The sequence below is a fragment of the Erpetoichthys calabaricus genome, chromosome 5, assembly GCF_900747795.2.
Source record: "Erpetoichthys calabaricus chromosome 5, fErpCal1.3, whole genome shotgun sequence".
Lineage (NCBI taxonomy): Eukaryota > Metazoa > Chordata > Cladistia > Polypteriformes > Polypteridae > Erpetoichthys > Erpetoichthys calabaricus.
Genome location: NC_041398.2, coordinates 113,141,977 through 113,159,596, shown reverse-complemented (window position 1 = coordinate 113,159,596; position 17,620 = coordinate 113,141,977). Strand labels below are relative to the sequence as shown.

Genomic DNA, 17,620 nt, shown 5'->3' with positions numbered 1-17,620 from the left:
GTGGTGATGGTGCGCTGCTGACCTCGACTTGGGACGTTGTGGGTCAGTGGGGGGAGTACTTTGAAGACCTCCTCAATCCCAATAACATGCCTTCCAATGAGGAAGCAGAGCCTGGGGACTCGGAGGTGGGCTTCCCCATCTCTGGGACTGAGGTCACCGAGGTGGTCAAAAAACTCCTTGGTGGCAGGGCCCCGGGGGTGGATGAGATACGCCCAGAGTTCCTCAAGGCTCTAGATGTTGTAGGGCTGTCTTGGTTGACACGTCTCTACAACATCGCATGGACATCAGGGACAGTGCCTCTGGATTGGCAGACCGGGGTGGTGGTCCCCCTCTTTAAGAAGGGGGACCGGAGGGTGTGTTCCAACTACAGAGGGATCACACTCCTCAGCCTCCCTGGAAAAGTCTATTCGGGGGTTCTGGAGAGGAGGGTCCGTCGGATAGTCGAACCTCGGATTCAGGAGGAACAGTGTGGTTTTCATCCTGGTCGCGGAACAGTGGACCAGTTCTACACCCTTAGCAGAGTCCTGGAGGGTGCATGGGAGTTCGCCCAACCAGTCTACATGTGTTTTGTGGACTTGGAAAAGGCGTTCGACCGTGTTCCTCGGGGGATTCTGTGGGGGGTGCTCCGGGAGTATGGAGTACCGGACCCCCTGATAAGGGCGGGTCGGTCCCTGTACAACCGGTGTCAGAGCTTGGTCCGCATTGCCGGCAGTAAGTCGAACCCGTTTCCAGTGAGAGTTGGACTCCGCCAGGGCTGCCCTTTGTCACCGATTCTGTTCATAACTTTTTATGGACAGAATTTCTAGGCGCAGCCAGGGTGTTGAGGGGGTCCGGTTTGGTGGACTCAGGATTGGGTCACTGCTTTTTGCAGATGATGTTGTCTTGTTTGCTTCATCAGGCCGTGATCTTCAGGTCTCTCTGGATCGGTTCGCAGCTGAGTGTGAAGCGGCTGGGATGGGAATCAGCACCTCCAAATCCGAGACCATGGTCCTCAGTCGGAGAAGGGTGGAGTGCCCTCTCAGGGTTGGGAGCGAGATCCTGCCTCAAGTGGAGGAGTTCAAGTATCTCGGGGTCTTGTTCACAAGTGAGGGAAGAATGGAGCGTGAGATCGACAGGCGGATCGGTGCGGCGTCCGCAGTGATGCGGGCTCTGCATCGGTCTGTCGTGGTGAAAAAGGAGCTGAGCCATAAGGCAAAGCTCTCAATTTACCGGTCGATCTATGTTCCTACCCTCACCTATGGTCATGAGCTATGGGTAGTGACCGAAAGAACGAGATCGCGAATACAAGTGGCTGAAATGAGTTTCCTCCTCAGGGTGTCTGGGCTCTCCCTTAAAGATAGGGTGAGAAGCTCAGTCATCCGGGAGGGGCTCAGAGTAGAGCCGCTGCTCCTCCGCATCGAGAGGAGTCAGATGAGGTGGCTCGGGCATCTGATCAGGATGCCTCCTGGACGCCTCCCTGGTGAGGTGTTCCGGGCACGTCCAACCGGGAGGAGGCCCCGGGGAAGACCCAGGACACGCTGGAGGGACTATGTCTCCCGGCTGGCCTGGGAACGCCTCGGGATTCTCCCGGAAGAGCTAGAAGAAGTGGCCGGGGAGAGGGAAGTCTGGGCATCTCTGCTCAAGCTGCTGCCCCCGCGACCCGACCTCGGATAAGCGGAAGAGAATGGATGGATGGATGGATGGATGGTAGTTTGTATTGCTGATCCAGGCACTGCTACTCCACAGACCGTTTGGAGGTTTACGCATCTCTTGAAGTTGTTTTAGAATTACCTTCGTCCTATTACTACTCTTGTGGCCATTAGTGAAATTTTAGGATGTTATCCACTTCCATGCCCCCTGCTTGTGTACTGTTAGCCTAAATGACTCTGAATCTTTTTAAATGTTTAAATTGTAACCCAGTCCAAATTGATGTGTATCAACTGTTTTTCCCTCAGTACTGCTGACACTTCCGTAGTTTGAAAAATGACATTAGATTAATTGGAAAAGAAACTGACTTGCTTTATTGCAGTTATGTAGGTTTGCTTCTCGCAACACATCATTTCAGTTCTCAGTTTCATTGGTTAGTCCTGTTAATATTTTACAGTCTAGTAATTGACCTACCTAATCTAATCTATTCAGTTTCTGTATATTCTGGATTATTTTGTTATATGGATATATTTTCATTCTAAAATACTCAAATTTGGAAAGAAATAACTTCTAAGTAAGTATGCATTGGCTTTTTCAGGTATGACTGTAAGTTTCGGTTTTGCGATGCCTCACTAAACATGCATTTTAAGACTTTAAGGAAATGTCACCCACACACAAATTTAAGATAGTCTAGACAAACTTAAAAGTTGCAAGCATCTCAGCTTTCATATTTCATGCTTTTTCTTGGGTTCAGTGACCTCTCAAGTCCACATACTTTATAATCTTCTCAGAAGAGAACCCATGTCAACAAAGAAAGACCTTTTAAAATCAAAATTCTATTTTATTACTTAATTACCATTTAAATGAATTGTTATACAGTGGTGTGAAAAACTATTTGCCCCCTTCCTGATTTCTTATTCTTTTGCATGTTTGTCACACAAAATGTTTCTGATCATCAAACACATTTAACCATTAGTCAAATATAACACAAGTAAACACAAAATGCAGTTTTTAAAAGATGGTTTTTATTATTTAGGGAGAAAAAAAATCCAAACCTACATGGCCCTGTGTGAAAAAGTAATTGCCCCCCTTGTTAAAAAATAACCTAACTGTGGTGTATCACACCTGAGTTCAATTTCCGTAGCCACCCCCAGGCCTGATTACTGCCACACCTGTTTCAATCAAGAAATCACTTAAATAGGAGCTGCCTGACACAGAGAAGTAGACCAAAAGCACCTCAAAAGCTAGACATCATGCCAAGATCCAAAGAAATTCAGGAACAAATGAGAACAGAAGTAATTGAGATCTATCAGTCTGGTAAAGGTTATAAAGCCATTTCTAAAGCTTTGGGACTCCAGCGAACCACAGTGAGAGCCATTATCCACAAATGGCAAAAACATGGAACAGTGGTGAACCTTCCCAGGAGTGGCCGGCCGACCAAAATTACCCCAAGAGCGCAGAGACGACTCATCCGAGAGGTCACAAAAGACCCCAGGACAACGTCTAAAGAACTGCAGGCCTCACTTGCCTCAATTAAGGTCAGTGTTCACGATTCCACCATAAGAAAGAGACTGGGCAAAAACGGCCTGCATGGCAGATTTCCAAGACGCAAACCACTGTTAAGCAAAAAGAACATTAGGGCTCGTCTCAATTTTGCTAAGAAACATCTCAATGATTGCCAAGACTTTTGGGAAAATACCTTGTGGACTGATGAGACAAAAGTTGAACTTTTTGGAAGGCAAATGTCCCATTACATCTGGCGTAAAAGGAACACAGCATTTCAGAAAAAGAACATCATACCAACAGTAAAATATGGTGGTGGTAGTGTGATGGTCTGGGGTTGTTTTGCTGCTTCAGGACCTGGAAGGCTTGCTGTGATAGATGGAACCATGAATTCTACTGTCTACCAAAAAATCCTGAAGGAGAATGTCCTGCCATCTGTTCGTCAACTCAAGCTGAAGCGATCTTGGGTGCTGCAACAGGACAATGACCCAAAACACACCAGCAAATCCACCTCTGAATGGCTGAAGAAAAACAAAATGAAGACTTTGGAGTGGCCTAGTCAAAGTCCTGACCTGAATCCAATTGAGATGCTATGGCATGACCTTAAAAAGGCGGTTCATGCTAGAAAACCCTCAAATAAAGCTGAATTACAACAATTTTGCAAAGATGAGTGGGCCAAAATTCCTCCAGAGCGCTGTAATAGACTCATTGCAAGTTATCGTAAACGCTTGATTACAGTTATTGCTGCTAAGGGTGGCCCAGCCAGTTATTAGGTTCAGGGGGCAATTACTTTTTCACACAGGGCCATGTAGGTTTGGATTTTTTTTTCTCCCTAAATAATAAAAACCACCATTTACAAACTGCATTTTGTGTTTACTTGTGTTATATTTGACTAATGGTTAAATGTGTTTGATGATCAGAAAAATTTTGTGTGACAAACATGCAAAAGAATAAGAAATCAGGAAGGGGGCAAATAGTTTTTCACACCACTGTATATTACTCCAAAGACTAAACAACTTATTTCAGGATTATCTTTCAATGTAAAGCTAAAGGTTATTTTATTTTTTCTCTGAAAATATGGAGCTAAAGCAGATATCACCAGGACTGGATATCAAAATCTGCAAATTCCTTTTCTCTCAAAATGTTTTACTAACCCTATGGAACTCGTTTTGCTGGAAGTTCGAGGGAATGATGGAAATGTTTGGGAACTTAACAGAACTCTGTAAAATGCATTGAAATCAATAGAGAAGGAGGAAATGAAGTAGTTTTGAGTGGATTATAATGGTTCAGTTATCTGTTAATTAACCCTGAGTGTTATTGAAGCATCTGTCAACTATGTTGGACTGATTATTGTGGCCAAAAATTTGATCTAAGCTTTTAGGCAGCAGTGCTAACTACTGCAAAAATATGCCTCTAACAACAAAAGATGCAAACTGAACTATAACCAGAAAATACAACAATTGGTCAAACATTAAAAATATTTACATCTACACACACACACACAATTGCACTCATGGAGTTTAATCTTGGACTATACTTTGGCTGTACCACTAAGTTACTGCATGGGACTGGCTCTTCCATTGTTTGAAGTCACGGCCCAGGATGTAGCTAGAAAGTCTCTTTGGTTTCCTTGTCTATCTATGCAGCTGCTTCACACTGTTTTCTTTCATCATCAAGAAGATAGAAACAAATTGTAAAAATTAAGTTTTTCATGTGTTTTCTGACTTGGGGAGGGAGGGACTTCTTTAAGGCTTAGTTTGACTTGTAGCTGTGACACGTGGCTAGTTTTGATTAGCCATTTGGTGCTGTGCTGCAGCAAGTGTACAAGGATCAATGTTGTATATCCAGTGGCAGTACTCATAATACTTTGAATATGGTCAGCTAATATACCCCTCTAATGACAATACTGCAAGTTATTTTTATTATTATTATTATTATCTTTAAATGCATGCAGGGTGAAAATCAGCTGGATTAGTTCTGGGCATCACACATGCGCAAAGTAGATTGGGTAGTAGTCTTATACGGTAGTATCCATGCTAGGGCAGGGCAATATGGCCAAAAATATTTATCACGATATAGATTTGAACATTTGCGATAACGATATAACTGACTATATGATTGACGCGAGACAAAATACTTTACAACTCCACAACTTTATTAGTGCAAAAAAACCCCTTCAATTTATTTTCACTTAAAAAAGCAGCTGTTTTTATGTGCATTAAAGCTATATAAAAATTTAACAGTGCAAATGCAAATTCCTTGCTGACAGTTTAACCAAAAGGCATTTCCAGTGGAAATGGGCTGACATATCCTGAGCATAACCATGTATAATATCCACAAAACTTAAAAAGAGTTGTTTTGCAACATAAAACTGCAGTGTGACAAATAAATAAGTCAAATAATAAAATTGCACAAGCTCTTGAGTAAAAACAAAACAAACAAACAAAAAACATGGATAAATTATTGCTACTGCTCATGGAAGTTTTCTACTGTACATTTCAAGTTTTAAGATTCTTTGTCAGAAACACTAACATGTTCACAGATGTGGGCTTAAGGGAGGACCTTTGACAAGTTACAATGTTTCCACCTATGCTGAACAACCTTTCAGATGCAGAGCTAGCTGCTGGAATGCAGAGGTATTTCCTAGCTAATCTGCTGATGTGGGAAAAGTTTACTGTGTGAACTTTCCACCACAAAAGAGGATCACACTCACTGTCTGCTGGTGGACTATTCGCATAACTGCTCAGATAATAACCTTTCTGCAGTTACATCATTATATATATATATATATATATAATATATATATATATATATATATATATATATATATATATATATATATATATATATATATATATATATATATATATATAATATAATATATATATATATAATATATATATATCTTGCAGCACAACTGCCCACATCCAGCCTGCCTGTTCATTTTTAAAGACAACTAAAGATTAATTAAAACAGTATTATTACCATCATATAAACTAATGCAAGAAATGCTTCATCTGACGTTATAATTAACTTACCTATTGCAATGTGCAGGCGATGTCCGAAGCATGAAAGTCTGGTTCAGTTGTTGAGTGCGACGGCTTTCACAACGTTGGCCCCGTTGTCGGTCGTCTCACACACTTGTTTTTCCTCTTGAAGATTCCACGAGCTGAGGAACTCTTTTAAGCCTTTGGCTATATTTTCCTCTGTATGGTCCTCGGGGGGGGGGGGGGGGACTTTTTTCAAGGCACTTGTTTTGTAGCTTCCAGTCTTTGTCCACGTAGTGTATTGTGAGGCTCATGTAGGGGTCTGATGTTTGGCTTGACCACATGTCCGTGGTGGACGCAAAAAACTCCACCGAAGATAATGCATTTGACACCTCAGTACGGACCTCTTCATATAAAGCAGGCAAGGTGACTTTAGAGAAGTATTTCTTGGTGGGCAGCTTGTAGCGTGGATCGAACTTTTTAAGCATCTTTGTGAAACCTTCTCTTTCCACACTCTGTTTAGCCAGGGATATGATGCCCATTCAATGCGTCACTGCATTAGTTAGTTCCCCCCAGCATTTGCTACTTTTGTCATAAGGTGTGCAGCTATTTAAAGCTACGCCGATTGTATGTTGAGTCAGCTTCTTTGGTCTCACCACCACGCTAGTTGAAGCGGACGCCTCTTCATGTGCTTTAACAGCTTTGTTGTACTCCAGCAAGTGCTTCTGCTTCAAATGATGAAATAGGTTTGTGGTGTTTCCTCCCTTCGCAACGACTGCCCGCTTGCATGTTCTACAAAAAATTGTGCTTTGTTGGGTATCTGATGGGCGAAAACCAAACCAGTTCCACACCACTGAAGTTGCACCATTTTTACAAACCAATTCTGGTTCATCTGTTTCATTCAATGATCCGCTTTCGCCCTTCTCATTCTCCGTCACCGCCATGCTTTTTCCGCCATGTGCATATGAAAACAAAGGCACTGCGCATGCGCGTTTTACCCATATTCTATTGCGATATTTCATTTTCTTATCATTGCCTAACATTGTATCGGTATTACCGTGAAAGGTATAATATGGCCCAGCCCTAATCCATGCATTAAAACTCTTACCGTAGATACTCGCGGATAAGTCGAAAAATTTATGCCTTAAAATTCATTCAAAAAAGCAGAATCGACTTATCCGCGGGGCAGCACAATTGCCCATAGAATTTGGGTAATGACATTGTACACTCAACGCTTCACGGTGTTAAATCACCGGCCATCTGCCGTTTCCCATGGTCTTTGAAATAATTATAAGCCAGCAATACTATTGCTAATTAGCAAGATTTTTTTCTAATTTCATTAAATAATTCTTTAAACTGTGAAATACTTTAATTTGAGCATTAGCTTTTGCAGGTTTTGGATAACAAACATACCATTAGCTGCCATGTGCAACCAGATTTGGAATCAAAAGAACCAAGGCAATGCACTCTATCAATGCGATGCAAGCGCAGCCCGCGATTCAAAAATGTCTCTGCCTACATGTTTGTCTCGTCTGACAGTAGCTGAAAAGCAGCATCAGGAGAGAGCTGCCTGAAGTAGTCCAGCAGCGGGTGATCTGTCGTGTCCAACAGCAAGCCAAGCTGTCATGTGAAGTCCGGTAGCCAGTTCGGCTTCCACGGATCAATGTCTGGGTATTCCTCCCACGCGAACCTTGCCATAGCTGCATCGGCTGCGCGAATGCGTTCAGCTGGCAGCCGATCAGCTGGCGCGGCATCGGCTGGTGTCCGATCAGCTGATGCCGGCTTCTCACTCTCTTGCTCGATTCCTGATCACTGTCAATAAAATCCGATTTTGAAAAATCGCAGTCCGACTCGGCGATAATGTGCAAAATATCGTCTGCCGAGTGTTTTCTTTTCTGCTCTCGCTTCGCTCCCTTGTGACATATCGACGCCATCTTGCCTTTGTTTACATTTCGCAACTCACGCACACGCAAGGATTAGTTGCCGAGTCAACGAGTCTAGCATTCCTCCAAGCACAGAGGGAATGCCTGTGACGTGACAGTGAGTTTTGTCGCCATTAACAGCTGATTGTCGCCCTCTATCTCTGATAGCTGTCAAGTTTTACCCTCGACTTATACGCGGGTCATAACAAATTTCGTAATTTTCGGCTTAAACAATACACTCGACTTATTTGTGAGATCGACTAAAACGCGAGTATCTGCGGCAAGTGTGGTTGTTGTAGCTCTGTAATGTAACACTGGCCTTGCAAAACATCATGGCGCGTTGGGGAAAAATGTTATTCAAAGCAGCCAAAAGGCAAATTTCTAGGAAAATATACTGTCAATGCCAAAGCTTTGGCCAATTTTGCCATTAACACTACTAACCAGCTACACTATCTATTCATTATTTTGATCAGTCTCTACTGAGGGTTCATTCATTTTGTGCCAAGCTTGTTTGAGCCCAGCTGTGTTATGTCACAAATCCTTCTGAATAGTGTGCAAGATAGGTTATTTTTTTCTTTTTTTCAACTTGTCATCATTTATTTTGTTCAGTCAGATAGTTAACAATGTCATGAAGTATGCCTGTGCCTTTTTTATAAAAACACCAAACTGAATTGTTTTTTTAAACTGGTTACACCATTATGTTTTTTGGGAGGAAGAGGCAATCTAATATTTTACGAATAAAAATAATGTATGTACTGTTTGCTTGCTTAACATATTTAACTGTGTTTTTTTATATACTGTATACTATACCTGAAACAAAGACTTGATTTTTAACTAGTATTTAATTCAGTAATTTGTCAAAAATAAGGTGCCTGGATTGTGGTGGTTAGCATTGAGTCAATGCTTGTTCCAGACACCTGCAAGAATGAACTTGATATCATTACTTGGATATCACTCTAACAACAAATCATTTCACTAGTAGTGTCACATTAAAGAATCTTGTTTTAGTTTTGTGTTACTGGTATCTGTTGTTCCACATGAATGCTGTCAGATTGGGAAAAAGTCACCCTTTTTGTAACAAAAATGAACAATCAATTTTTATACATTTCTTCTTTTTTTTTAGCTAAAGAAGCTTTCAAGAAAGACCTGTCTCCCATCATAATTGATAACACAAACACTCAAGGATGGGAAATGAAACCGTATGTTACCCTGGTTAGTGTTCTAGACATTTTAAAAAAAGACTTCCAAGAAGAAAAAAAAATATTCTGTTTGTTTTAGACTGTTTACCCTCAATGAGCTTTCCTAGATTATTTTTTGTGTGATGTTTGACTTAATTTTATATATTCCTTTCTCCTGTCTACTCTTTATAAATGGAAAGGACAGAGTTAAGTTAAGGGGCTGTATTGTTTCATAGTTTATTATTCACATGCTTCAAGATGAGGAAAGAATATCAAACTACTATAAATTTCTTAAATCTAGAATAGTTGTAATATCTTGTTACAAATGCAACCATATTTTAAAAAACACAAGAACTAGCCATTATTTGAGTTAACCTAAATTTTCTTCCTTCCATTTTTCTCTTCATTCCAAGCTTGTTTACCTCTTCCCAAGTGAAATTCCACAAATCCTATATATTTCTCATCTCACTCTTTTTTCAGAATTATTTTTATACTAGACAAAGAGCCCGTTTCGACAACGTAAGAGTTTGTGTCAGCAGTGTATGAAGAACAAATGATAAGTAACGAAGAAGTTGTTTTGTAATGATTGTAGTCCGCTTTACTCATTACTGTACAGGCTTGTACTGTTACTTGATGAATTTTCCAGGCCTATAGTATAATATTGAATGATGAATGTTCCAGTACAATATGGAATAGTAATAAGTATAAGCACCACAAACCTGATATAGGTGTATTGAATGAATGCGTAATTGAATCAGAATGCGTAATTAGGCCTTGAGCTGTAGTTGAAATCGCCTTTCAGGCCTCTAGAGCTTTAATCGAAGTCGCCTTTCTCTTTGAATTTTTGCGGCCGTAAATCCGCCGCCTGCCGCAATGTTGGGGTTGGATGTCGGTGTCGTAAGGTTTTATGGGCAGCTGCGCAGAAGGCGACTGCGCATTCGGCTTCGGATGGACGTGAGTGAGTGAGGAGGCAGGCGAATTATGTATTAAGATTCCATTTACAATGCAGCTTCTGTCATAGCTTGCATATACATTTTCCCTTCTTTCAACGTTAAACTTTGAAACAGAGTTCAGAACTCCTTCCATATACGTATCATCTTTGTTGCCAGCTATCCATCTTGTCTAAATGGCATAACATCTCTCTTTCTTCGAACACTTATGATATTTAACCTCCTTAGCGTTTCATTTTATTCCAAAAAAAGTGTGAAAGCGTTGCATTTTTTGGAATGAAAAATGACTTTTTTTTTTTATCTCAAAAATATAATAATGATACAAATAATAGTAATAAAAATAATATGAAATGAACAATAATAACAAAAATAAAAATAATAACAGTAATAATAATACTGCTAATGATGCCAAAACAGTATATAATCTCACATTGAGTCCTTTGTGTGGTAAATCTTAAACCACGGTGAAAGACACAATCCAGCGTCAAATTTGGGACAATAATAGCGTGTTTCTTTTTGGATTTTCTTTCCAGATTTATCAGTTTTTGAACAACAAACTGCACAGGTACAAGTTGGATTCTGTTTTTTTTTTCTCTCTCTATTGGAGGTATTTAATCAATAAAATGTCTACCAATAAGATGCTCTGGATTGATCCACGATGTGCTGGGTCAACCATGTCTCTTTAACGGTAGTGTGGACGTTGGATGTGCAGCAGTGATTTGCATGAGATACAGTTTAGCCAGCTTTTTGTTTGTATAACACAAATGCATTCCAAATGCCTTGTTCCACCAAATGACGAAATATCTTTTTGTAGTATTTCTTTTGTTACCTCCACATAACAGGCTAGAAAGTCAATTCTTGATCCGTACTATCTACGCCAACCATTGTGTTATTGTAGTCAACCACAGTACAAGGCTTCGTACCTGCTTGTTGCTTTTGCCTGTACAGTGACTGTAGCTGCATTATGTACAATGCTAAGAAGACAATCATCTTATTTGTCCTTCCATTTCAGTGCAAGCACTTTACACTTTTGCCAAGATACAGGCGCACCTCACTGTAATTTAGTTCTGCCAAAGTCTTCAGGCATGCCATGGCGGTTAGTACATACTGTTCTATATTCGTCAATCTTTCCTTGCGGCAAGATGTCAAGTATAATGAAGTATAAAAATTGTCCATGGTTACACAGTAACCTTGATCCAGCAGAGCCTCTATCAAAGTCAGCACCAATGATATAGCAACTCTGAATGTATTTCGGATCCAACATTGTTCCTTTCCCTGCGTACAGAACCGAATTCCAAATGTATCCCATGTTAGATTCACAAAGCTGGTAAAGCTTCATGCCAATCTTGCTCTTTTTGACACAATATATTGTGTCCATGACAGTCTGTCCTTATAAGCCATGAGACTTTCATCGATGCTGGTCTGGAATGTAAACGCTCTGAAATTTTACTACAATCGCCTGGTATATCTCAAATTTTCTTCAGTTTCGGTGCTGGATGGGTATTCTGATCAAAGTCTTCATTGTTGGTACAGTGCAGATATTTCATAATTAGTGAAAACCTACACAAAGTGGCATATAGTGGCAGCACTGACAGCATTTTTATAGCCCGAATGATTCTCGGTTCCAATACTTATGTTGCCTGAGAGAGACAAGGGACTAATGCTTTTAGCACGGTTTTTGTAGCCCAAGTAGCACTCAGGTCTAAGGAGGTTAAAGGATAAGTTAGGCATTTTTCAAGCCAAAGTTATTTCCTCACAGTCATAGTCTATATTATTTGTCACATAAAATGTGTTCTAAAGTGAAGCATTGTTTTTAATTAAAAAAAAAAAAAAAAAAAAAAAGACCAATTCTTCTCTTATGCTCTAAAATGAAGGTGAAGGGTACCAGGCTCCAAATGTGAAAACAAAAGCGTTAAATCTACCGAAATATGTCATTTTTCAAAGCGTAGAGTGTTATCAAGCATTGAGCTGTATCTTGACATTTCAAACATGTTGGGAAAACATCACATCCGTGTCATATTAGGAAGGAAAAAAAGCAAGAATAAGAGGCAATATCATTGCGAAATAAAGCAATATATCTTTCTGAGTGGCAGGAATAAGCTTCCATATGATTTTTTTATGCATGCCAGCATTAACAACGTGTGGGCACAAATGTCAAAACTTCACCCACGATGGCCACTACAAGCAGATATGCAAACAAGAAACATATCCTTGCCTCAACAAAATATCAAGAATCTGTGATTATATATACACTGCCTGGCCAAAAAAAAAGTCACCACCAAAAAAAAAAAAAGTCACACACTCTAATATTTCGTTGGACCGCCTTTAGCTTTGATTACGGCATGCATTCGCTGTGGCATTGTTTCGATAAGCTTCTGCAGTGTCACAAGATTTAGTTCCATCCAGTGTTGCATTAATTTTTCACCAAGATCTTGCATTGATGATGGTAGAGTCTGACTGCTGCGCAAAGCCTTCTCCAGCACATCCCAAAGATTCTCAATGGGTTTAAGGTCTGGGCTCTGAGGTGGCCAATCCATGTGTGAAAATGATGTCTCATGCTCCCTGAACCACTCTTTCACAATTTGAGCCGATGAATCCTGGCATTGTCATCTTGGAATATGCCCGTGCCTTACGGCTACACAGCTGTTCAGTCCCAATCCCTTGAGTTCCCTTCGCATTGTGCATGTGGAAATGCTCTTACTTTCTCTATTAAACAGAGATCTGAGTTCTACTGTTGTTTTTCTTCGATTTGATTTCACCAAACGTTTAAGTGATCGCCGATCACGATCATTCAGGATTTTTTTCCAGCCACATTTCTTCCTTGAAGACGATGGGTCCCCACTATCCTTCCAGTTTTTAATAATGCGTTGGACAGTTCTTAACCCAATTTTAGTAGTTTCTGCAATCTCCTTAGATGTTTTCTCTGCTTGATGCATGCCAATGATTTGACCCTTCTGAAACAGACTAACATCTTTTCCACGACCACAAGATGTGTCTTTCGACATGGTTGTTTAAGAAATGAGAAGCAACTCATTGCACCAGTTGGGGTTAAATAACTTGTTGCCAGCTGAAAGATAATTGCCCATGCAGTAATTGTCCAATAGGAGGCTCGTACCTATTTGCTTAGTTAAATCCAGGTGGCGACTTTTTTTTTTTGGCCAGGCAGTGTATATCTTGGTATGATGCTTAAACATTTTTGTGTATATTTTTATTTTGGAGTATAAAAATAAGATTAGTGTCATAAAAAAGCATTTTATTAATTGAAAAATATAATTGCAATGGCAATAAAAAAAAAAAAATGAAATCAGTATATATAGCTTTCTTATTAAGCTTTTGATGTTTTTAGCAGTAAGATTTCAAATATAATGCATCATCAACATTACAGGAAACTTTCTCTCATTTAATATGAAAAAAATACTGTACTTCATTTAGCAAGCTGATTATGAAGGATGCATATTCTATTAGTTTATGAACAAAGTAAGGCAAAATAAGAGCTGTTAGTCTATTAAAAAAAGAAAATTTAAGTGTAATTACATACATTTTAGAAATGACAGAAAAACCAGCTGAAAATACATATTGGACCCCTTCTAGTACTAGAGAAGGCATACGTTTTAAACACGAGGAAAATATAGTGTAAGGCATCGTTTTTCAGGTAAATGTAAAAGTACTAAACAGACTAATCAAAGTAAATTATTTCAATTTAAATAATTGTGTTCAAGGAAATTGCTATAATGCAGATGTTTTGTGTTTTCCTGAGTAAAGGAAATTCACACTGAAAATGATGCAAAGATCTTTATTATATTTCGGAGAAAAACATTGTTAATGGATAAAAGAAATGAACTCTGTATTTGATCAGAATAGCATGGTTGCTGAATACACAGCAACATTTGCCAAACAAAATCATTTTCGGTATTATGGTCATGCTTAAGAAATTTTACTTTTCAGCATAAACTACAGACATCATATTGGTAAAGTAATCATTTAAAATATTTTATAAGGAGTTGGTCAACAGAAATGAGACTCCAAAAAGTCAAATACATGGAATGTATAGTTGACTCAACAGTCGGTTTAGGAATTATGTATACGTAAAGCCATTAAAGAAATATAAGTAGCAGAGAAAGAGTTTTATAAATTTTGAAAATTACTTAGTTATACAGTATTTGCTTTTTATAGTATAACTATTTTATTCAGTATATTTTCTCTCCTAATTTTTACATTTTGACTATATTCTTTGTAATTAACTTATACTGCTATTCACATATATTTGTATACCATTTTTCTTTTTCTTTGTATTATACTTTTAAACCTTTTTAGTCCATTTTGGGGACCAAGGTGTTAAAATCTTATCCTGGAACCATTCATTCAAGGAACACTCATGTTCCCACTCACATTAGGCTAATTTATGCCTTTGGGTTTTAGGATAAAAATTAGAACACCAAGAGAAAATCAAGGCATACACTTGAATATTATAGACAAAGTCCTCATGGGCTTTCATTTAACATTTTAAAGGTGCTTTCTGGTTTTATTTATTTGATTATACTTTATAAGGTGTGCTACCTGTCAAAGACAGATTGAAATCATGGAAATCAACGTAGACTTCACAAAATTCATTGCATTTGCCATTCTGACAAATGGTGCCACGCAAACCTTTGCAGCAATAAAATACATTACTACTAATATTTTTGATGTGTCATCTGTTGGAATGACAAATGCTATGCATATGTCTTTTTTTATATGCCATTTGGTATGGGATTAATAAGAGCAGCGTTAATGTTTATGATCTGCCATCTTTTGGAATGACAAATGCAATGCATTTTATTATTAAAAGTGCTTGTGATGCGTCATCTTTTGGAACCACAGAGACACAGCAACCAGACAGACACACAGATACTTGATTTTATTAAGGGGGATAGAATAAATTATGCTTAACATCCCAGATTTAAATTCTGTTAAAACTAATAAAAGATTTTCACACAGCTTCATGAAGTTATAAAGCGGATTAAATATAATCCCTCAGCAGATTACTGTAGCCATTTAATTGAAATGCAAAATAATATACTAACAATGAAAAGATTTCACAATGTTGCCTAGTGTTTTCAAAACGACAATCCACTTAGGAAAATAACTGTAATTTCTAACTAGTTAATTCCTTACATGAACTAATACTTTTCGGCAGGTTTAAGTGCCATAAAATAATTTAAAAAAAAAAAAAAAAAAAAATTTTTTTTGTAATTTTCTTGGTCAAAACAGTCCTTACTTACTCATTTTGACAGAGTGGTGTTTTTAAGGCAGTGAAAGAGCAATGAAAATAAAAATCCAAAAAAAAAATTGTTTACAATCTCATTGAAAGAAAAACTTTTCAAGTTATACGTCAAATATACAATAGACAATAAAAATAAATTTAAAGTAGAAAAAAAAAAAAATTGTTAACATTTAATGTGTAAAATTCCAAATGCACCACTGTCTTTCTAATATTTAATAAAAGTAAGAGTAGCAATGGCACACATTTAAACTAGTTGATTAGTCCTCAATAAATCCAGGGTCATCATCTAATAACTCCATGATTAAAATAAAACTAAGCTATATTTAAATGCATTTGTTTTCAGTTTACACACTTTAGATGTTTCCAAACCTTGCATAAAGGTATTTTTATTACATTAAAAACACATCTGACAAAGAAAAATAACTGTGATGTTGTTGAATACAATACTAAACTGTTTTTCACGCTTCTAATGCTACTAATAGATAATGAGTGAATTGATCTCCCTGTTTTCCCATTTGTCTCCCAGGTCCCAAGTCTGATGTCTGTGAATAATAAAGCTGGGACTTTAAAAACATAAGAGTTATGACTCACCCTGAGCTATAATACCTCTACTGGGTGAGCTCTTCACAAGCCTCATATCACAAATATTTTTAAAAATAGTTTTGTTTTCAACTTCATTTGGTGGTATTTTAAAAGTGTAATTTTCACTGTTGTCTCTTTTCAGGCTATTCATTACAAGTATAAAATTATATTCCGTGAGCCAGACACATGGTGGAAACACAAACCTAGGGAACTGGAAAGGTTTGTATTATACAAATCTATAGCCCTTTCTGTTCCTACTGTTGTATTGTTTAGTCTTAAAGCCTTTTAAATTCTTAGTTTTTTATGTCAAGATCAACAATTATTTCAAAGCAAAGAAACTTAGCAGTGGTTCATTGAAGCATAAGAAAGGGCAAATAAAGGAAACTGAACACTTATAAATCTTAAAATGTTACAGAAAGCACAGTGTTCAAGATATTAAATATAAAAATTTTTAAATATAGCTTTGACACCAAACAAACGGCATAAAAAGGTAAAGAGCTTCCAGATAGCAATTTCCACGGTCGAAAAAGGTCATTAAGAAATGGCAGTTAAGGGGAAAAGTTGAGGTCAAGACAAGGTCTGGAAGACCAATAAGACTACAAGAGACCTGCAGGCCAATTTAGCTGAGAAAGGGAGTAGTGGGGCACTGTTCTACAGAGCAACGTTACATGCACAGACATTGCTTTCATTGAAGAGCCATAAGAAGGAAACCACACCTGCAATCATAACAGAAAACAACATCTTAATTCTGCAAAACAACATCTGAATGAGATAGAAGCATTTTGGAACCAAGTACTGTGAACTGATGAAGTGAAAGTCAAACTCTTTGGATACAATCTGAAAAGGTTTGCTTGAAGAAAAAAAGGAGAAACATTTCAAGATTTTGTCAGCAGTTAAGTATGGGGCTGATCTATTGTACTTTGATATGTGGCAGCAATTGGCACAAGAAAAATTGTGCGAGTACAGGGAAGAGTGAATTCCACTAGACTTCAACAAATCCTTGGGTCAAACTTGAGTGAAACTGAAGCCGATAAAAGGCTGGCTTCTACAACAAGGCAATGATCCAAAACACATTTTAAAATATGCTATGATGTACCTTAAGAAACATGAGATGAAGGTTTTGGAATGACTCTCACTGTACCTAGATTTGAGTATCATTGAAAATCTGTGGGTATGTCTTGAACATGTGAAAACAGCCCAAGAATATCTCTCAGCTGGAACCAATCTGTGAGATATAATTGGGAGGAAGTTCCAAAACAAGAATTCAAAGATTTAAATAGGTAGTTACTAAGTATTATCTTAAGATAGAGCCCAAATTTTAGCAAATGCCAGATTTGGTCTTTAATTTCTTTACATTTTTTGTAGTTGATGAAGTAAACATAAACATACATTTTCATAAAAATGTCATTGTTTTAGTTTGCTGCAAAGTCGCTTTTTTTTTTTTTCTTACTTCAAATGTCGGCAACATTGAATTTCGTCAGAGATCTCCAAATGTTTGTGTGTGTGTGTGATTTTGTGTCTATATATGTATAAACTGTATTAGAGAAATTGTATAATTACCCAGTTGAAATTCAGTATATTTGTAAAGTAATGTTTTCTTTGTTAATTC

At 38.1% G+C, this 17,620-nt stretch overlaps 1 protein-coding gene across 1 annotated transcript in view; it reads left to right on the top strand.

Moving 5' to 3' along the window:
* The window catches only part of n4bp2 (NEDD4 binding protein 2), a 103,762-nt gene that overhangs the window by 17,509 nt on the left and 68,633 nt on the right, over positions 1-17,620 (top strand). The window contains exons 4-5 of the mRNA XM_028801960.2: positions 9,162-9,250; positions 16,154-16,230. Coding sequence (XP_028657793.1) covers positions 9,162-9,250; positions 16,154-16,230 — 166 coding nt within the window. The remainder of the gene's footprint in view (positions 1-9,161; positions 9,251-16,153; positions 16,231-17,620) is intronic.